Source organism: Pinus tabuliformis, chromosome 6, assembly GCF_031772625.1.
Source record: "Pinus tabuliformis cultivar Carrire ecotype Pingquan chromosome 6, CPIR1, whole genome shotgun sequence".
Taxonomy (NCBI): Eukaryota; Viridiplantae; Streptophyta; class Pinopsida; order Pinales; family Pinaceae; genus Pinus; species Pinus tabuliformis.
In genome coordinates, this window is record NC_142292.1 from 586,832,662 (window position 1) to 586,856,328 (window position 23,667).

Genomic DNA, 23,667 nt, shown 5'->3' on the forward strand with positions numbered 1-23,667 from the left:
AACCCAGCCAGATGTCAAGCTTCTTTGCGCTCATTTCTCTAGTATGGAAAATGTGCAAGTACAAAGAAAGAGGTACTCTTTATGGAGTTAACTCGGTCCCGTGTCCTATATGGTTACTATAGAATCTTAACCCCCCCTGCTTTGCTCTCCAACTTCCCACTCCCAGTTGCTCTATTAAATTATGGAATAATATACAATAACATAGGAACCCCTACTCCTCCTAGTGGTTCAATATTCAACATATCTTGATAACCAGCTAGGAGCAAGGTTTGACTCCCTTAACATGTGATTAGAGTTATGGGTTTGAGCCTCCTAGAGTCTTCTTCAATGCCCACATGTGGATAACCCCACATGCATGAGTAATGGGGGCTAACATGGCATCCACTCATGCTAGGGTGGTCAACATGGAAGGTCAACTTGCAAGAGGCACAACATTTGCATACCATATTTGTTTGATGTGATTCTTGCACCATTGGAAAGGTAAGAGTATAGAACAATACTAGGGTGTATTGCACAAATGAAAGTTTTCAAGCATGAAAAACTTTGTTTAATGCCTCAAAATGGCTCCAAAAGGTTTCACACCCCAATTCTCCAAACTAGGATCCATAGGTAAAAATGACCTTACAAGCTCTTATTTTTTCAACTCTAAAAGCATCGAGATAGATGGCAAATAATATAATGATCCAATCTAGATCATACACATTAAAAGGGTAGAGTGTCCTTTTTTTTGTGTTTCTTGTAGTCCAAACTCACCATATTATGGTAAGGGGCAAGATTTTAAATGCTTTTGTTTCTTTGTCATTATGCTAGTTCCCCAGGGAAACTTCAATTAAGTATTTCAACTTCGTAAGTCCTTCAATTTCAATCCAAACCTGCTCAATGAAGATATATGGAGAATGATATGTACTTTTGTTTCTAGATCTAATTCACATAAGCTACATCTTCTTGGGCCCTCGTAGTTTTTTTGTAAGCTTGGCAAGACTACATCTTCACATGTACAATATATCACCTAGATAGGGGGGATTTGAACCGGTGACTTCACATTAAGGAGTGCCTTAACAGAGCATCTGATCACCGTCTATCCAAGACCCCGTGTACCTCATAGCTTCTTTTTTGAAGTTATGGGTTAGGGATCTATTATTGAGCATAAACCAAATAAATAATTTAGCTTTGATAGGGCATTTCTATTTTCAAAGAACTTTCCATCACCATCATGAGGCCCTATTAACGCTTTTATTAGCAAGAGTGGTAATTGACCCTAAGTTCATAGCCACTTGAGGGATTTGTTAACCAGAAGAGTTCATCCTCTTTTTCATTGATGAAATCACTACATTCCCTATGATGCACCGTGTAAGAGGTACTGTTGTAAATTCCTCTTTAAGGTCAAAGTCTATTTAGGTAACCACTGTTGTTGTTTGGGGTTCAATGCTTTCCCTATTTCAATTCAATGTAGGGTATAAAACTCTTTAATCTATGATGAAGGGAGAGAGGGATGGGCAATCTATGTTGATATTTGCTTATAATCCAAGAATTAAGCCCAAGTTGGTCCTTCTCTCTTTTCCCAACCCTCCAAATTAACTAGTTTCCAATTATAGGGAAGGTAATGATGGTGGCCTTTTAGATGATGGAAGATGCCTTCTTTTTGTTTGGGGAGCCAATCTAGTCTTTGATATAAAGAGGGCTAAGGTACTTGTCCTTCACAACTCGTTCCCAATATCCATTTCTTTGAATAAGCTTCCAAATATTCTTGGTTGTGAGTGCTTTGAAGAAGAGAGATATATTTTTGGGATCCAACCTCGATTTTTAGGGATGCCCAAGCTTCCCTAAGAGAGAAGTGAAATTCCCTTCTCCTTCTATTTTCTTGTCCACATAAATTGGTAATCTAGTTGGTGAATTCTACCCAAGATCCCTTTTGGAATCCAAGCGAGAGACATCCAATAAGTCTAGATGCCTCAAGAATAGATCTTACAAGAACTATATGACCATGTGAGATAGCCATCTATTGCACCAAGTGTTCAATTTCCTTTTGATATTTGCCATGAGCCATTGCTAGCCTCCCTTTAAGAAGAGTTAAGCCTTTAAATGGAAAGCCAAATACTTGAGCTCACCTACAAAGGTTAATGTTATGAAAGGAACAAAAAATAAGCAGTGATTTTAATTTTTAGATACACTCTAGCTAAACTTTGGAGCAATTTATCACCATACCCATGGTTGTGCAAAAGAGGTTTAAAACTTACTTGAATTGATCCACCATACATTTGGAACTAGAATAGAATGTCATTCACAAAAAGTAAGTGTGAAACATAACAAGGATTTCCAACAAGAATACCTTTGAAAGAGACATTTGCTATAACTATTTTTAAAGCCCTGCTTAATCCTTTTTGCAACTAGAAAAAGAGAAAAAGGAAGAGAGAGCATGGCCAGTAGATACTTTCTCATAATTGAAAAAAGTAAAATGGATTCACTGACTAAAATTGTGATAACCATTAAACGAACATAAAACATCACCGATCTCACAAAGTGTAAAATAAATCTCAAATAGAGAAAATAAACTTTAAATCTATTAAAACTAAAAAAAAAGTTAAAAACAAAATATTCCACAAAATATAAAATGAATCTCAAATAGAGAAAACAAACTTTAAATCTATTAAAACTTAAAAAATTTAAAAACAAAATATAAATTTTATAAATATTTTTACACTTCAAAATAGTTAAAAAATCTCAAAAAAAAATATATTAAGTTTTTATTTTTTATACTTTATTAAAGTAAATATAAAAAAATAATTATGGAAAATTCTTTACACATAAATATAATTATACAAATAACTTTACTCTTTAATTTAACTTTTTATAAAAATAGTAATAGTCATTCGCTCTGATGCATATAAATTGCGGATCAAAAATCTATACATCCGAAAAAGGGAATTGTTTAAGCCCTGGAGAGGAGTCGAATACCTGTATTTCTATGCCTCACCAAAGACAGTTGAGAGCAATTTCCACGGACCCAACGTTTAACTCTACAGAACTTTCTAGACGACATAATTATTTTCCGGCCTGCCTCCAGGAAATGGATAGCCGACGCTGATGTGGGATTTTTTTCGCTGATTGCACTCTTCGAGCGTGTGCCTAGCATTGAACCTCTATCTCTTACCGTTTGCGTCAATTGCGAGGGTTTACTTGCAGGAGGATCGCATAAATCCGCCAAAACAAGAAAGCAAACAAACCATCCGTAAAATGAAACGCTTAAGGACTGACGGATTTAAATTCTAAACCCTTGATCTGCAGTACTTCACCATGGTGTTCTGTTTCAAAATTTTGTTTAAACGCCGCACGGAGTATCGACTAAGGATTTGAAGCTGCGCAGGGAAAGGCCTTTTCCATGGCTGTCACCACACCCTCGGCTTCCGCACAGTCTGAAAGGCAGGCATTGGTGAAAGCCTGCGTCTCTCGGGACTGGTCTAAAGCCATTCGGATCCTGAATTCTCTGCTCAGTCAGGCTTGCACAGTGCAGGACATCTGGTAGGGTACTCCATTTGCTGGTTTTATTTTCGTGTTATTTTTTATTTGCACTCTACGGGATTCGAGGTCATGTCGTGTTTCTTAATTTGGCGAATGCAGCAACCGTGCATTTTGTTATAGTAAACTGGAGCTGCACAAGCATGTGATTAAGGACTGTGAGAAAGCTCTGGAGCTCGATCCATATAATATTCAAATATATATACTCAAAGGTGGGTCACGTCGAGCAAAAAATATACTTGACATATATTTTACATTTTGTTTCTCAATATATTTTACACTATTGGCAACAGCGTTTCATTAATATTGCAAGATATTGAAAAATTGTGGATATGGAAGGCAAATGTGGCCAGCAATCCAAATTCCTGGTCATCAGCTTTATTAGTTGTTACATCGGCTTGTTGGTAATACATCTAAGATATTTATAATTTCTTGCTGTTTTAGAATCATTTTTTAAGTGTGCAGGGACAATTTTAAGTATCTATGCTTATCTGATATTTGTAGAATGGAAATTGGCGAATTATTTTTGGAAAGAAATTGAAATTTGGAAGAAAAAGGGAAATCAGTCCAATGGTTAAATTTAGAGCCTAAAATTTTCCATTACATATGGGCTTACACTTACATATAACTATACAACCTTTTAAGTTTTATTTTCCAAGGGCAAGAGGATACGTTTGTATTTCCTTTTTGAAAATTAGGGCTTCGATATGGAGGGAATAGCGCAATAGACAAAAATATGAGAGCATAAAGAAGGGTTGCCAAAAAATGTTGCCAGTGATAAAAGGACTAGGAGTACAAAAGAGAGCTCCATCGTGTTTTTCTCTGAAGAGGTCATTAATAATGTCTTCAGTACCTATGAACACTTAAGAGGACAATCGTTTCCTCTCCCCCCTATAAATTGGCTTTTGCTTAATTTACACATATGTGAACAGAAAATGTTAGACACCACAACAAGAACATATGCTACTCACAAAATAGATGGCTAGGTGGCCTAATCAATATATCAAGATTGTCCAATTCAGAGGCTGAACTAGCTGGTTGACAAATTTTGGTTGAATAGACTAGTTTAGCATTTGAACCAATTGATTTAGGCTGAGTCAGTGGCTGAGTTTGCTGCAGGTTCAGTTAGCCACATTTTCAACCAGTTTGCCTGAAAAAATGGTTCACATTGGCTGGCTGATCGAGTCAGCCATTGATTTGTCTAAAATCCTCTGAGGAGAAATAGATGGGGCAAGGAGCTTGTTTAGCTAGCCATTATTTGATTTGCAACGAACTTCCTTACATTGCAACCTTTTGTTGGCCAAAATAGAAACTTAAGGAAGATCATTTGTGGTGATGAATGGGTGTATTTTAGTGGTGCTGCAAGCTTAAAAGGAGAGAGGCACACTACTTTCTTTTCCTCTTGTTAAAGTCTTGTGTATGATGGATGGGGATAAACCCACAATGAGTTATATTTATGAAGTCATGGATCATGCCAAAAAGGTAATAAAGGCTATCTACAAGGAGAAAAAGAAAAAATATCCTCCTTTTTGGAGAATTATTGTGACAAATAGAACAAGCAACTTCATTTGCCTCCACATTTTGCTTGATATTTCTTAAGGGGTAACTTTCACAGTTTATTGGTTGTCTTATGAATTTTCAACCATTGAAAAATTGATGTAGCCTTTTCCTTTGTTTACTCATTCAATAGACTTGCTTATTTATTGTTTATAATTAATTATAGGTTGTTTTGCTTTCACTGAGATAATTTTTGCATGATGTAAATTGTGCTTATTGTAAACCCTAATTTATAGTAGCAATCATTAAATTAAAGGTAGCATGTGTTTGGGATTTATTTGAGCATTTCCAGGATTATCTTAGCCCTCTAGGCTTAGCCATAGGTCCTCTAAATTCGTTACGTTATCTCACCCAGAGCCTTAGCATGTTGAATATTGTCCTTGGGTGTTTTTTTAGCAAAATGCTTAGACAATATTTATGTTGAGAATTCTTGGATTACTTAATCTTCGAGATTTGTTGGTGGAGCCTCCCTTGTGGGGATAACATCGATCAATAGAACATTAGGGGAGCAACTACAAAGGTGAAAATGGTGGTTGATCCCAATGGTTCCCTTTTTGATCTAGAGTGCTTAGTGAGGCTTTGCACTATGGTGCTAGATTTTGCGATAACAATCCTCATAAGAAAAACCATGATAACACACTCCTCAAGCTTTTGGATTATAGTGTAAGTGTTGGTAGTTTTGGTAGATATGGCTGTTTGACAAAGATATAAAAGCCACCAGGCAATCAATCTATTACAAATTTTTGTAGTTCATCATTCTATTTTCTAGAAAGTAAATTTCTAAATCTAGAGTTTATTGTTTATTACTAACTCATTTCTAACTTTTCATATCACAATTTATTGGTGGAACCAATTTGGCTTGCATTGACTTGAGTTGTAAAGGTTTGCAATTCAGTTCCCAAGTCAAACATGTATTGCTTCAAGGTGTGAGCATATTCATCGAAAAATACAAACTGTTTGGAACAACAGTTGAGTGATTTAGGGTAGTTGGATTGTTGGTTTAGGCACAAGCCGCACAACCACTTGAGTAACATAAACTGTTTGGAACAACAGTTGAGTGATTTAGGGTAGTTGGATTGTTGGTTTAGGCACAAGCCGCACAACCACTTGAGTAACATAAACTGTTTGGAACAACAGTTGAGTGATTTAGGGTAGTTGGATTGTTGGTTTAGGCACAAGCCGCACAACCACTTGAGTAACATATTTGTTGTAGATATTACAATTTTGGAGGAGATTGATCACTCCTTGGAATAGGTTGTGGAGAGTCAAGAAAAAGTGTTGAGATGATGATTCAATTATATGGAATTGTAGTTGCTTCCATCACAAGAGGTGGGTGATTTTGGTGTTGGTCCTAGAATTTAGAGGCATTTGCTTAAGAGGGAGGTACCTATACAATAGACCACGAGGATGATCCATAACATTTAGTAGTTGCCATTGTTGAGAATTTGGATTCTTTATGAATTTTTTGAGTTATGAGTCATGACTCATGACATAGTATGCTATGTAGTCATTTGATTATAATATTATGATTTTTGGACCCTATAATCAATTGAAAGCCTCAATTTATATGCATTTTTCTCAAAACTTTAATCACATGTATCTTGTAACTTATATCTTAGAAGTATTTTTGCTATTTGCACTTTTGCATGCAATATAAATTAACAATCCTTGCACATGTGTGGTTTATTAATTTGTATTTTCATTGATGTGTTAGTGCACATATATAGTTTCAATTAAAATTTTAATATTTTATGTATTTTCTTCCACGTAACTTGCACCCTACCCTCTAGTTTGTAGGCAAGGGTAAGATATTCTCTAGGGCTCAAAGCGATTGCAACAATATCTTGATATAACTTTGTATGAGCTCAACATGTCACTTGTGGGATTGAACTTATGGGGGGGAGTGGGGTGGAGGAAGATAACACTCATTCTTCCCAACTACTAGAAATTAACCTAATTGACTTGAGTATTTGATGTATTATCTATTATATTGAGTTCTTTCTCGATTCAATTTACCTATTAAACAGATAGTTTCAATTTGAGTTTTGATTTTGTGGCAAAGTGGTTTTGGTCTGGTTCAAAGCGAGATAACATTGGTAAAACGTCTAATTTAAAGCTTACATTACTAATAAAGTTGTAAAAAATCTTCTTGGACAAAGGAGGCTTCTACAATTATTTGAAATATGAAATATTTGATTGTAACAAATTCATGAACTTACAAACAAAATAGCTCATTTACATGGAGTGTAATATTTAACAAAAGTGTTGTGGTCAAGTACTTAGCATGCTCTCCCTCTAAAAAAGGGCCTTTGTCCTTAAAGATGAAAGTAAAAACGTAGACATTAGTGTTGAAATTGCTGCTAGAGTAGTTGAAAAAATATGTTTCTACCCCATTATTGGTCCAAAATAAGTAGTGTAATAGTTCAAATCGTGCGGAAACATACTTTGGGATTTGGAGGAGGAGGAAGCATTAGATTGCACAAATATGGTAGTAGAATTTGTGTTGAGGTCTCTAGAGTGATTTTCAAGGTGCGATTGCAAAAGAAAATAGTGGTGCACTTTATGATTCAAGTTCTTGAAATAATAGAGCGCAATATTTGAATCCAAAACCACTCTAATCCCCAAAAATGCTATTCAATGAATTGTTCTAAAGTTAGTATTGTGTAAAGCATGAAATAGAGTTTTTTGTTAATAGTGATCAACTTTTTGATAAGGGAATAGTGTACAACATTTGCAACTTTGGGTTTATTTACACAAATGCTTATGCCTCCAATTGGATTTCATTTGATATTTGATTTGTCATTTGTAGAGATTCTTTGCATTCATCATAAGGATGTCCTTTACTTCTATTATTAGTTTCCTCCTTCATCTACAAGTAACCACCACGCTGACTAGTTTCTTCTTTAAACATGGGGCATGGCATTGTCATGGTGTCTTCCCTTGTTAGGAATGTCTAATGCATAAGCCATATCATCTACTATGCTCGCATATTGCAAGGGTCATTAAATGTTCATTGAAACCCGTTTTTACCGTATTGGCAAAGAGTTGTTTGCTTATAGTCTTGCATTGTTCTCTCCAATCTCAAGGTGTCTCTATGTGGTGTTGTTCAACTTGGTGTTTCATCTTATTTGTTGCCATGGAGAAGGTGTCATTGCCAAAGATGTTTTGCATTTCTTTTAATGTGCCGGTTGTTGCAAGGACTTTAACATTTTGGATGACCAAATCCTCAGGTGAAGGGGGTTTGTCGACTTCAAATAATGCTTTAAAAGGGGGTCAATTTGGTGGTGTTACAACAAAATTTAGCACCGCCAAATGATCTAAAGTCCCAGGCATCAAGGGGCTAGTCTTGTGCAACTTAGGATGGCTACCCACTATCACCCCGGTATCTCTTCCTCTTACATCTCATTGGCTCTTCTCCAGCTCAAGGGGTGTATCCATAAAAGGATTGCTAAGGCTATGGAGTGGGGGTCTTAGGTTAAATAGGAATAGTAAGCCTTAACAAAATGTATGGTTGTTTTAGTATATATGAAAGGAAATGGATATGGAAAAAAATAAAATGGAGGTGGAAATATGGGGATGAAATGATGGAGGACTAGTGCTTAAATTTAAGGGTTAATAGAGTCGTGGGACATTGTAAAATGAATGGACTTGTTTGTCATCTTCAAGTACTCTAACGTAGGCTATGAGGTAAAAGGACTAATTTGGCCCCTTTAGAAAACTTATATAAAAGGATCTAGTTTGATACCTTCATTGACCAATTGTGTATCTAAGGTAAATTGAATTCATTTGGTACTTTGAACCTTAAGATGTTTGCCGAAAATTATGTCATGGAAATTAGTTTTGGAGGGCTTAATTTGCCACACATCAACTCAACATAAAGGTGCTGTTCATTAGATGAATTATATGCCAATCAGCAACTAGATATGATAGAAGCAAGGTGATAAGAGCAGAAATAAAACTATTGAGAAGACAAGAAGGAAAACTCCTCACATAGCTTTTTCCTATAAGAGTAAAATGTTCATTATTAGGCCTTTATGTTAGAGTGAAAGCAAGTCTCTATATCAAATTAACAACAAATGAATATCATAAAAATAGCCATATTATAAGGCAGCAATACCTCATCCTTCATTAATCTTCAAAGTTTGATATGAAAGGGGAACTTGACATCATCATCTCCAAGCTCTTGCTATCTTACTCACTCTTTCACTTCACTCTTTAATGCCAAATTGCCAATCCTTTTGAATTAGAGAGAAACTCCTCTTTATATATGGTGAGATAAGTCTTTCATACAATAAAATACATTATCTTCCTAACTAACTCCATTACAAGTCAGCAGATTGTAAAATATTGAAGTGGTGGGGTTGACAATATCAAGGAATGTGGGTGCAAGCCTCTTCAATAGAGGTCACTCTTATCCAAAAATAGATAATAATGCAACAAAAACTCCAAGAGAGGATGCATCATCCATAAATAGGTATTATACCATGTCAAATGCTAAATGGGTCCACATGGAATTCACCCTCCAAGAATGGATGCATGCAATAATAAAATATTCTTCAACCAAAGAGGATGTGCTTAAGGGTCCACCTATAAGAGCTCATGAAGTGCACCCCCCCAAGATGCATGAGAGGTAAAACAATAAAATATTCCTCTTACGAGAGATGTGCCATTCCTAATCTCCAAAACTAGAAAGTGGTCCACAAAATACATGCAACCAATATATGTGTTAATCTCAACACAACCAACTCCATGGATGAATGTGCAAGCTGCCAAGTAGATGGAGTGGTCCACACGGAATAAAGTATTCAAACGCCAATGTAGAAAGCGGTCTTCCATTTTGATCTCCATGCTATCGAGGATAAAGGGTACTAAAAAATATGACCAAATTTTTGAAAGCATAAGTTTGACCCAATTTCGGATTCCTACATTCAACTTGCATCTTGCATTCAATAATGGGCTCTAACAGTATGATATTCTCCAAAAGTTCTTAAACCCTAACTTTTATCAGGCCGCTTGGTCAACAAGTGAACATTGACCAAAGTCGACTTTCCTAGGATGCCCTCAAATTGGAATGATAAGCTCACTCCATAAAGGGGACCCAAATATGTGATCAGATTTCAAGAAAGATAGATTTCTAAAATGTTTTCTTTCAAGATTTAGCATTTTGAAAATCAAGGTTTTCAATCTTGGAAATTTTATCATATCCTTTTGGAGTCTTCTTTTTTCAACCTTTAAAAGCATGAATCATTGCATTAAACATGGCACCCCTTGGAACAATAGACATTTGAAATTGATCCGCAAAACTAGTGCACAAGAACTTAGAAATAAGGTTCTGGCTAAGGTATTCATGCACTGTTGATGTTCAATCCAAAGTTCCCAGGAAAGTTGATTCTCAAATCAATCAAGATTGACTTGGAAGAAGTTTGTTCAAATAATGTAATGGACTTGTGAATATGTTAGAAGCTAACATTGAATTTGCTTAGGGTAAATTCACTGTCAGTACTACCATAATGATAGTATCCTTACCTTGAGAGATCGACAAAACTATGGTGAAGTCCACATATATCTCTTCCCACTTCCGATTTGGGATGTTGTTAGGCTAGAAAAGACCAAGACAAGGAATGGTGTCTTTGTTGTGTTGGCAGGTGCCACATTATATGACAAATTGTTTAATATCTAACTTCATTTTGTGCCAATAAATGTTGGAGGAGACATTCTTGTAAGTTTTATAAAAACCTGCATGGTCGACAGAGGGTGATGCATGCCCATGTTGAAGAAGTTGGTGTATAAGAGGAGAGTTTTGTTGTAAATAGATGCATTTCTTAAAAAAGATGATGCTGTTCTTGATGGTCCAAGGGTGTCTCTTTATTTTTCTTCTGGGAAAGAATATCAGTATTTTTATTTATACGAGACAAAATTACGTATTTTAGATGCCTTCTAACATTCTTAAGTCCTTTGCAAGTAAGAAAAGATGGCAATGAGCATCATCACAAAAGCTCTATCTCTGTTGGCCTCAAGTACAGACGAACTTTTTATCCATATGCTTCAAAAGATCCTTATAAACAAGGCTCCTGAGTGGAGAAATATGTACCATAAAGCGTAGTTTTAAAAACCTGAATTGGGTTATGAGCCAGGCCACCTATCAAACTGTGGTTCAAATCGGAATTGGATCAAATCGGATCGAACCAGATTCAGTGAAAGAAAAAAATATTTTTAAGATTTCAAACCATGATTCCAAACCATTAGAGACAATATGCAAAATTTGCTCATCTATATAGCATGTAAGGGTGCATATATCAAAATGGCACCAAGTGCAATACTTATCATCAACAAAATACATAATCAATGAGGCTCTAAATGGCTTCTAAAGTCCAAAAACAATGCTAGAAGCTACTGGGCCACACTGGCCTACTACAAATCACTGATCAACATGATCACACATCAAACTAATCACCACTAGTAGACATGGGATCATCATCGAGAGCTATGTAAACATCATTTGGCAGAGGTTTTGAGAAATCCCCAGACTCCTCTGCAACCTTAGTAGCAGCAGCAGCAAAACTAGACCGGACAACTACAAACTGCCCATGGTTTCTTTAAAAATCACTCCACAAAATTGCATGCGGGTCCCATAGGTTGCCACACACATAATTGTGTGAATTGACTAGTTTGTATAGGTTACGTACCAAACCGGTTGGTTTGGTCTCAACTGGGCCCCAAACCAGATTTTTTTGACAGTTCATTGGTTAAGGGTTGCTGACCGACTGATTTGACCGGTTATGGTTTGAATTGCCGATTTTGAAACTATGCTACGAAGTCTCTCAAATACAAAACTAGACAAAAATATGCAACCTAGTTGTACACTTTTGTATGGAATTTCGAAATATTTTATGCTTAATAAGAATATATACTCAGAAAATTCAGATACCCAAATTTGAATCCATTTTCAACTTATTTAATAGAAGGAGGATGAGAATATTCTTCAATCTGTCCGTTGACATCTCCTTGAATGATCTATTCACTATGAGCTAGCTAGATGGTATCTCTGACAAAGCATCTGCAATCTGGTTCCTTTCCCTATGAACAGGATGAAAGGAAATGGAATTAAAAACATGGATTATATCTTGAACTTGTTCTAACAAAGGTTGCAAAATTTACTTCCATATTTCCCATTGCCTCTTCATCCACTTAATCACAAGAAGAGAATTGCCAAAGATTTGAAACTTTGAGACACCTTTATAAGCTGCTAGTGAAAGAGTTGACTTAAGAGTCATCAATTCAGCAAGGTTGTTTGTGCCATGCCCAAAACTAGCTTTGAACCTTAATGAGTCAACATTCTTTAGGTAAATAATTCCCTTAGCTCCACTTACCTTTGGATCTCCTTGAGAAGCATCATCAAAATCTGCCCAAGCACCAAAGTATTAATGTGCTCCTTAACCAACTATGTGATATGTTTCTCCTTTCTTAAATGATTGAAACCATTTAGAGTACTACATCCTTGCATTGCACACCAGAGAGGACGAATTACTTTGTGTTCAGAGACTAGCATTTCTAAGAAGCCATATACCCCAAGCTATTATCACAAGAAGGGCTCTACCTTTTAACATTTGAATTCTAACACCATACCTTCAACCCTTCCTTTATTGTAGAACAATTTCACACATTCCCTATTCTAGTTAATCCCTCCACTTCCTTCCAAACTTGTTTAGAATATAAAAATATGATAATAAGGTGGAAATTTGATTCTTCATTTTCTTTGGACTATGAACACCTTCTAAGACTAGAATGGTGATATTAGTGTGATACGAAGAAATTTACCACTTGGTGATATTGTTGTTGGTAATAGTTAGTGATACTATTGTAAAGATCATGATATTATCACACAAGGATTTGAAAAATCGTTGGGGTGCAGGGAAAGACGCTTTAAGTGATTATTTTTAGATTTTTTGGACTCATTTCGTAAATAGAAAGAAGGTTTTGGAGAGCAAAGGATGAGACCAATTTTGCTTGATCCAAGGATGGGGAGGACACCATATTACATTGCCATCACCATCTTGGGGAGTGGGGATTGATTTTTGTTAATATTGGCAACTAGGGCCAAATTCCACCTTGGGACAACTCATTTGATGGAGATGATGATTGCATTAAATTCCTCTTTTCGAGAGGACCAAAATTGTTGTAAAGATCATCTCATTTGGACAAGCAGAAGCGTGATTTTGAATTTATGCCCATACATGTGCAAATTGTTCAAGTCGGCCACATCAACATGTAGGCTCAAGAAGCCCAATGGACGTGTCTCTTCACCCACAACGAATTGTATAAATACAAGTGATCTCACACCTCATTTGGCATCATCATCACTCACACATTCTTCTCTCTCCTTCTCTCATTGGTTCGTACAACTATTGGGCAACTCCTCTCTCTCACACGTGTGGCAAGAAGGACGAGTTTTCTGGGTTGAGTTGCAAGACCAAAAATTATAGGCAGCAGACCAAGTTTGACTAGTGTTGACCAAGGGTTTGTTGACCAGCTTTGACTGTGATTTTTGGAGGATCTTTTCTGTCTCTTTAGGCCGCATTTATGGGCACAAAAATCAAGGGAATCTAGGCAGTTTGACCAATGTTGACTTCAGGGTTGATTGTATTAATTACAACAAATTTTCTCTCCTTTGATCAAGTTGTTTTAGGTTGACTTTGACCTCCTGATTAGGCCGAGTTTGATTGAGGAAGACCGAGCTGTTTTGAGGATGATTTATCATTGGTTGACCAACTTTGACTTTCTGGCTAGGGTTGAAGTTTGACTGCAGAAATTGACGGGATTGTTTTGACTTTGAATTGGGCAAGTCAATTTGACTTTTGTACTCTCTCTCTGCTAAACTTTTGATATAATAATAATAATAATTGATCAAAGGGTTTTCCCCACATTGGGGTTTTTCCCTGGCATTTGCCAAATCTGGGGTCCTCTTGTCTTGGCTTGTATTTTGCATATTGTTTTATGTTCTATCTACTTTTACTGTCAATGTGACTAATGGTTAATGTGATTGCTATTGGAAATCTAAATTGGAAATTGCTATTTGGCTGCTTAAGGAACATTGAAGTAATTGTGCTGAGCATAGAACATACCATTGTTAACTAAAATTAACATGGTTTCAGAGCCCAGGTGAAGACAAAGCCCAAGCAAGAGTGAGAAAAGCAATCACTAAGAAAAGAATTGTTGGACAAGAATATTGGTCTAGCTTCAATGGTGACTACATCATACTTCAAATCTGAGGATAAGCTCAAGGACAAATTCGACTATCATGCATGGAAGATGACTTTGGACTTGACTTTGGAAGAGCATGATGCCATGGACTATGTGAACTGATGAGTGGTGGAGCCTCCTTCAAATGCACTTGCTGTTGCAAAGACGAAATTCAAGAAAGGTGAGGTCAAAACTAAAAGAATTATCCAATCCTACTTCATGAGGATTACTGATAGAGGAGAGTCTTTCCAATCCTACTTCATGAGGATTACCAAAATCAAGAATGACCTTCTGTCTATTGGAGAAGCTGTTGCTGACAGGGAGCTCACTCTCATTGCTCTTGGAGGTCTCGCAAGAACATGGGATGTGTTTAACACCACTATTCTTGATAATGACAGGATTTCTAGTTTCGATGAATTATTGGCTCGATGCACACAAGAAGAGACAAGGATGATGGAGAGAGACAAGCCTCCAAATGGAAATGAACCTACTGCTTTCTCTACTCATGCAAAGAGGAAGAACAATGCTGGTCCAAAGAGACAAGGTCAAGGATTGAAGTAGGGATTCAAAGAAGGAAGAAAAGGAAGGTGCTACAATTGCAACAGGTTTGGCCGCTATGCTAGAGAGTGTCCTCATAAGAAGGATACTCCACGGGATGACGACAACAACTACAACAATTTCAATGGCAATGGAAATCAAAGGAACAATAGTTTCAAAAATAAACGAAAGAGGAATGCTCTCGTTGCTTGATATGGTAATGGTCGACCTACCAAAAGGATGAGAAATTCCAAGTATGAGGAAACTAATGTTGTAGAAAAACAAAAAGAATTTTATCTTATTTCCGCCCTCACTACTGCCTCTCCTTTGAACACTTTGGATCATTGGTTGATTGATAGTGGTGCCTCAAGGCACTTCATTGGGTACAAGGAGGCCCTCTCAAATTTGATTGAAAAGAAGACTAATTTGGAGATCATTCTTGGAGACAATGCCACCTACCTCGTGAAAGGGATAGGGACTATCACTCTTCACTTAAATCAAGGTCAAACCCTCCATCTACAAGAAGTATTGTATGTACCCGATTTGAAGAAGAATGTAGTGTTTATTTCTGCTATGGAAGATAAAGGCTTCAAGGTAGCATTCATTGATGGAAAGGTATGTATTTGGCAAAGGAACCCGAAAGATGCATTTACACTTGGATTTAGGGTTAAAGGTCTCTATCAAGTTGTAGGAAGTCCTTTGGGAGCTATGAATTGCAGTACTTTTCTTCAATCCGATTTGTGGCAATGGAGGTTTGCTCACCTTTATATTACAAAGCCTTACGTGGGGTAAGGAAGATGGTCACAGGTATGCCTAAATTCAACATAGACCATGAAGGTGTTTGTCAGGGTTGTGTAGTTGGAAAACATACAAGGGGACCATTCCCTTCAAGTGAATGTCAAACTACTGAGATTCTTCAATTGGTCTATTATGATCTGTCTGGTGTGTTGCTCGTAACATCATTGGGAGGATACTTATACTATGCGATTTTTGTGGATGACTATTCTCGCAAAACATGGAACTATTTTTTGAAGAAGAAGGACGAAGTGTTCGAATGGTTTCATTCTTTCAAAGCTTTGGTTGAAAATCAAATAGGGAAGATGATCAAAATATTGAGGACCGATAATGGAACCGAATATGAATCAAACGAATTCAATGACTTTTGCAGAGAGGTTGGCATTAAGAGGGAGACAACCGTTGCATACACTCCTGAGCAAAATGGCATTGCTAAAAGGAAGAATCGAACAATCATAGAAGCCACCCATGCCATGCTTCATGACCAAGGCCTACCGAAGTTTTATGGGGAGAAGCTTCCAACACTACTGTATATGTTCAAAATAGGAGCTCGCATCAAGCATTGGATTTCAAGACGCCCAAAAAAGTTTTCACTGGTAAGAAACCTGATGTTTCTCATTTTAGAATATTTGGATGTCTTGTATATTTTCATGTGCCTAAAAAGAAAAGAAACAAGTTAGAAGCATCTGGGAAGAAAGGAATATTTGTAGGCTATAGTGAAAATTCAAAGCCATATAGAATCTATGTGCCTGGTCAAAGGGAAGTGGAAATAAACCATGATGTCACTTTTGTTGAAGATTTTGCCCTTGGGAAAGCCAAGGATCTCCCTATTCCAAGGAAGGACAATGATGATGTTGTAGGAAAATAGGATGAATCTCTGACAAATGAACCGATGCCTGATGTTGAAGGACTGATGTATCCCATTGATCCATCTCTTGGTGATTCCTCTACCTCAAGGAAAAGACCATTGCGGCTCAAAGACACTCTTGAAGATGCTGAAAGACATATTGCTCCAAGAGGGACATTTTGTGAAAGTAAGAAGCTGAACAAGTATCAAGGGTACTTAGTTGCTATGAGTACCATTGTTTAATCTGAGCCATGTACGTTTGAAAAAGCCGTGAAACACCAAGTATGGAAGGATGCGATGAATGAGGAGTATGAATCAATCATGAAGAATGATGTCTGGGATGTGGTTGTTAGACCCAAGTACAAGTTTGTGGTCACCTCGAAATGACTTTACAAAATAAAACATGGAGCTAATGGGAGTGCTGAAAAATACAAGACCGGGTCCGTTGCTCGAGGCTTTTCTCAAAAAGGAGGAGTGGACTATGATGAGATATTTACACTGGTTGCCCAGTACACCATTATCCGATCTATTATTGCTCTTGCTGCCTCTCAAGGATGGAGCCTACACCAAATGGATGTTAACACTGCTTTCTTGCATGGCTCACTTAAGGAGGAACTCTACGTAGAATAACTTGAGGGGTTCAAAGTACAAGATCATAGGACACACGTGTGCAGGTTAAAGAAATCCCTCTATGGGTTGAAGCAAGCCCTCATGGATTGGTACAAGAGGATTGATAACTATCTTATGAAGATGGGATTTATAAGGGGCGGATCTCACCCTAACTTATATTTCAAGGTTGAAAAGGATTGGCCTCTCATTCTGGTCCTTTATGTGGATGATCTCTATCTGACAAGTGCAGACACTCTCATTTATCAATGCAAGAGGGAGTTGGCTTCCGAGTTCGAGATGAAAGACCTAGGTTTGATGCATTACTTCCTAGGCCTGGAGGTCTGGCAAAAGCTAGGTGAGATTTTCCTTTCTCAAGGAAAATACATTGTGAAGCTGCTTGAGAGATGTGGGATGGTGGATTGCAAGTCTGTGTCTACTCCAATGGAACTCAACTTCAAGAAGCTATGTGGAAGTGCTGCTTGGCTCGAATTGGCAAATCCTTCTGAATATAGACAACTTGTGGGGGCCCTGATGTTCTTAGTAAACTACCGAGATTCTTCAATTGGTCCATTATGATCTATTTGGTATGTTGCCCGTAACATCATTAGGAGGATACTCATACTATACGATTTTTGTGGATAACTTCTCTCGCAAAACGTGGATCTATTTCTTGAAAAAGAAGGACAAAGTGTTCGAATGGTTTCGTTCTTTCAAAGCCTTGGTTGAAAATCAAAGAGGGAAGAAGATCGAAATATTGAGCACTAATAATGGAACTGAATATGAATCAAACGAATTCAATGACTTTTGCAGAGAGGCTGGCATTAAGAGCGAGACAATCGTTGCATACACTCCTGAGAAAAATGGCGTTGTTGAAAGGAAGAATTGAACAATCATAGAAGCCACCCATGCCATGCTTCATGACCAAGGCCTACCAAAGTTCTTATGGGGAGAAGCTGCCAACATTGTCGTATATGTTCAAAATAGGAGCCCGCATCAAGCATTGGATTTCAAGACACCCGAGGAAGTTTTCACTGGTAAGAAACCTGATGTTTCTCATTTTAGAATATTTGGATGTCTCGTATATTTTCATGTCCCTAAAGAGAAATGAAACAAGTTAGAAGCATCTAGGAAGAAAGGAACATTTGTAGGCTATAGTGAAAATTCGAAGGCATATAAAATCTATGTGCTTGGTCAAAAAGAAGTGGAAATAAGCCATGATGTCACTTTCGATGAAGATTTTGCCCTTGGGAAAGCCAAAGATCTCCCTATTCCAAAGAAGAACAATAATGATGTTGCAGGAAAACAGGATGAATCTTTGACAGATGAATTGATGCCTGATGTTGAAGAACTGATGGATCCCTTTGATCCACCTCTTGGTGATTCCTCTACCTCAAGGAAAAGACCTTTGTGGCTCAAAGACACTCTCGAAGATGTTGAAAGACATATTGCTCCAAGAGGGACATTTCGTGAAAGTAAGACACTGAACAGGTATCAAGGGTACTTAGCTGCTATGAGTACCATTGTTTAATTTGAGCCGTGTACGTTCGAAGAAGCTGTGAAACACCAAGTTTGGAAGGATGCGACGAATGAGGAGTACGAATCAATCATGAAGAATGATATCTGGGATGTGGTTCTTAGACCCAAGGACAAGTCTGTGGTCACCTCGAAATGACTTTACAAAATAAAACAGGTCTGTTGCTCAAGGCTTCTCTCAAAAAGCAGTGGACTATGACGAGATATTTACACCAGTTGCCTAGTACACCATTATTCGATCTATTATTGCTCTTGCTGCCTCTCAAGGATGGATCCTACACCAAATGGATGTTAAGACTGCTTTCTTGCATGGCTCACTTAAGGAGGAAATCTACGTAGAACAACCTAAGGGGTTAAAAGGACAAGATCGTAGGACACACGTGTGTAGGTTGAAGAAATCCCTCTATGGGTTGAAGCAAGCCCCCATGGTTTGGTATGAGAGGATTGATAGCTATCTTATGATGCTAGGATTTACAAGGAGCGGCCCTGACCCTAACCTATATTTCAAGGTTGAAAAGGACAGGCCTCTCATTCTAGTCCTTTATGTGGATGATCTCTTTCTAATAGGTGCAAACACTCTCATTTATCAATGCAAGAGGGAGTTGGATTCCGAGTTCGAGATGAAATACCTAGGCTTGATGCATTACTTCCTAGGCCTGGAGGTCTGGCAAAAGCCAGGTGAGAGTTTCCTTTCTCAAGTAAAATACACTGCGATGCTGCTCAAGAGATGTGAGATGGTGGATTGCAAGTCTGTGTCTACTCCGATGCAACTCAACTTCAAGAAGCTATGTGGAAGTGTTGCTGGGCCCAAATTGGCAAATCCTTCTGAATATAGACAACTTGTGGGGGCCCTGATGTTCTTGGTAAACTCCCGTCTTGACATATGATTCGCTGTGAATACGTTGAGTCAATTTATGGTCAACCCTCATCACATACACTGGATCGCTGCTAAGAATCTCTTGAGATATCTCTATGGCACAATCAACTATGGACTAAGATACACTGCCAGGAATTTGAGGCTACATGGATATACTGATGTTGATTAGGTTGGCAGTGTGGTGGATCGTAAAAGCACGGCTGAATGTTGCTTCTCATTGGGATCTGCTTCATTATCTTGGATGAACAAGAAGTAGAAATCGGTTGCTCTTAGCACCACCGATACCAAATACATTGCAACTAGTATGGCCTGTTGTGAAGCTGTTTGGTTGAGGAAGCTCTTTAGTGAGCTATTTGAGCATGTGTTGGATACCACCGTGATCTACTGTGACAACCAAAGTGGGATTTGCCTTTCAGAGAATCCCGTGTTCCACAACCGCTCCAAGCACATTGATATCAGGTACCACTTTATTTGGGATATGGTACAACGGGGAGCAATAAGGCTCCAACACATCAGGACTGATGAGCAAGTCGCAGACATCCTCACGAAGCCCTTAGGGAAGGTCAAATTCTTAGCCTTCCGAGAGAGACTTGGAGTCGTGGAAAGACCCTCCTATGAGGGTCCCACTTGAGTTGGACACTGAGCTCTGGGAGCTCCTGGGGGCTTGGGGTACTTCTTGGAGCTATGAGCGACCTTAGGGTGAGTGGTTCACCTTCCCTTGTGATACCCCATGATGGTAGAGACATGTGTGTAGGGTGAGTGGTTCACCTTCCCCTACGATTACAAACACGTATGTAGGGTGAGTGGTTCACCTTCCCCTACGATTGGCATATGCATAGCATGAGTGGTTCACCTTCTCCTATAGCATCATGATGAGTGGTTCACCTTCTCCTGTTGATGCCCTAACATACATCCTACCCATGTAGTTTGAGGCTCATGGGAAGTACCTCTCGTATGGCCAATGAGTTGGGAAAAATGGATAGGGACCATAGCACTACCAATGGACGCATCATGTATTGCCTTACTCCCTATGTCTAGGATGCATGGTGTTCAACAACTTGATTTGGGATCAGTTGAGGTTCTACCTCTGGACTGACTTTTGTCAGTGGAGAGTGGTAAGGTCTTGCGACTCACTCTTGATCTATTCTTCTTCATTATTACATCATTGTTCAACAGAGCAAAGATGAGATGACAAAGATTATATATGACGATAGGATGGCATGATGATCGATAACGACAGGATTGGTAGGTGGAATTCTCCTTAGTCGAGAGGGAGTGTAAAAATTGGCAACTAGGGCAAAATTTCACCTTGCGACAACACATTTGATGGAGACGATGATTCCATTAAATTCCTCTTTTCGAGAGGACCAAAATTAATATAAAGATCATCTCATTTGGACAAGCGGAAGTGTGATTTTGAATTTACGCCCACACATGTACAAATTGTTCAGGTCCGCCATATCATGTAGGCTCTAGAAGCCCAATGGCCGTGTCTATTCACCCACAATGAATTGTATAAATACAAGTGACCTCACACCTCATTTGGCATCATCATCACTCTCATATTCTTCTCTTTCCTGTCATTGGTTCGTACAACTATTGGGCAACTCCGCTTTCTCACACGTGTGGCAAGAAGGACGAGTTTTTTGGGCTGAGTTGCAGGACCGAAAATTACAGGCAACAAACCAAGTTTAACCAACGTTGACCAAGGGTTTGTTGACCAATTTTGACTGTGATTTTGGAGGATCTTTTCTGTCTCTTTAGGCTACATTTATGGGAACAAAATTTGAGGGAATCTAGGTAGTTTGACTAGCGTTGACTTCAGGGTTGATTGCAGTTTGACCGTAGAAAATTACAACAAATTTCTCTCTCTTGGATTGAGTTTGACTGAGTTATTTTGGGCGGACTTTGACCTCATGATCAGGCTGAGTTTGACTGAGGAAGACCAAGTTGTTTTGAGGAATTTATTGCTAATTTGACCAACTTTGACTTTGTGGTTAGGGCTTAAGTTTGACTATAGTTGACTGCAAAAATTGATAGGACTGTTTTGACTTTGAATTGGGAAAGTCAATTTGACTTTTGTACTCTCTCACTCTCTCTTGAACTTTTGATATAATAATAAGAAGAATTGATAAAAGGGTTTTTCCCACATTGGGGTTTTTCCCTGACATCTGCCAAATCTGGTATCCTCTGCATATTGTTTTATGTTCCATCTACTTTTACTATGAATGTGATTAAAGGTTAATGTGATTGCTACTGGAAATCTAAATTTGAAATTGCTATTAGGCTGCTTAAGGAACATTAAAGTAATTGTGCTAAGCATAGAACATACCATTGTTAACTAAAATTAACAATTTTCCAAAATTGTGGATGCATGTAAAGGCATGGGTGTCAATTTTCACCTTTTTTATGGATTTTTCATAGTGTTTCCTTTACCCATTAGTTTCCCCTCATCTTATAGGGAGAAAGCGTTTTTGTTTCCCATCATCAATTTTGTGGGGCGGGCAGAGTTTTCCAGAACTGGTGGTGTATTTGTAAGAATGTGCATCTTTTTTGTTTGTTTTTACAAATTTTTGATAAGTTTAGCATGTTTATTAGTTTTTTGTTTGTTTGTTTTTTTTGTTAAATTTACTAGATTATAGGAGATCTACCATTTATGTATCATTTAGATTTGTATTGTTTTATGTAATGTTGATTTTATTTTAATTTTTTTGTGTCCTATATTTAATCATTATATTGAAGACTAAAAATCCGAGACATTTGGACTTTGTGTGGGAATATGGTTAACTTGAGGGGGGATTTAATAAACAAATTTTGAATTGCAAGTTGTATGGGAAGTGTTGAGAAATCTAGATGTAAAAATTTCTCATTTACCACCCCGGTTTTCAGTTTCACCTTATTTCTCCAAAATCGTTAAATGCCCTTTCCCATATCCATACATTCAACAACTGAAAAATAAATTTTGCTGAAAACACAAATTCTGGAAAAATTACAGAATGCTGAAAAATGCAGAAATATAATTTTCAGCACATACAAACAGCCATTCAACACATTTAAACACAGTGATTTTTGGTCAAGATGACCCTGGAAAAACCCCCTACAACTCTTGGGGAAAACCAGTTCGAAAGCTCCTTCTTATTTCTGGAAAATGCCTTTTACAATGAGAAATATTTAGCAAAAAATTAGCAAGCAAATTTTTACAATTTATCTCGTTTTTCGTGCCTCAGCCAACTGGAAAAACTTGCAAACATCAAAACAGAACAGCAATAAATGTTGTACGACCTCCTCGATTTTTGTGCCAAATTTCAACCTTAAATACTGTTGTACGGCTTGCCTAGAAAAGTGTGCAAGCTGTCATAAATAGGCTGTACGGATTTCCTCGATTTGCGTGCAAAAAACCAGTAGTACAGCTATACGGATTTGCCTCGATTTGCGTGCCAAGGTACAACCACTTGCTATACGGATTTCTGCTCCTCGATTTCTGTGCACTTGCTGTATGGATTTCTAGAAAATCGTGCCCAATATTTGCCTTTCACTGTGTGCTAACTCAGTTGTACGGATTTGCTAAAATGCTGCCTTGGAATGTGTGCCAAGATGCTGCCTCCTTCTCCTCCCTGTCCAGAAATCTCCCTTGCTCTTTTGCTCTCCTTCTCTCAATCTGCTCATGAAAGAATGGATGACCTTTTCCTCCTTTTCTTCTTTTAATCTAACCCTAAGTGACTTTTGGGGAATCCCTAAATCCAATGGCTGAAATAGATTGAGATCTAGGGCTGAGATTAAATGCTCATTTAAATCTCACTTTCTATTTTTTAATTCACCCCACTTTAATAAAGACCCACTTAGTCATTTATTTCCAAAGTCACTTTTCCTTTCTAATTTTACATTGACTTTATTAAAGTCACTTTAAAATTAGACTTTAGTAACTTTATCACTTAAGTCACTTTTAAATTAGATTTGACTTTATAAAAATTATAAAATCACTTTAGGAGAAAAATTAAATTCTTTTAGACACTTTTCCCTAGGCCAAAGATCAAAGACTTAGGGAACCACCTGTCCTCCGGTACCAAATTTCAACACTCCCTCTTACCGAGGAAGGTGTTCCTCACCACACCCATCTTGTCTCTGAAGTAGACATGCTTGCCCCATGGTAAGGCTT

At 37.8% G+C, this 23,667-nt stretch overlaps 1 protein-coding gene across 1 annotated transcript in view; it reads left to right on the top strand.

Annotated features, from left to right (window-relative positions):
* Nucleotides 1-2,894: 2,894 nt before the first annotated feature.
* The window catches only part of LOC149259914 (suppressor of RPS4-RLD 1-like), a 167,830-nt gene continuing 147,057 nt past the window's right edge, over nt 2,895-23,667 (top strand). Inside the window, exons 1-2 of the mRNA XM_089455684.1 lie at nt 2,895-3,519; nt 3,619-3,728. Coding sequence (XP_089311810.1) covers nt 3,380-3,519; nt 3,619-3,728 — 250 coding nt within the window. The 5' untranslated portion in view covers nt 2,895-3,379. The remainder of the gene's footprint in view (nt 3,520-3,618; nt 3,729-23,667) is intronic.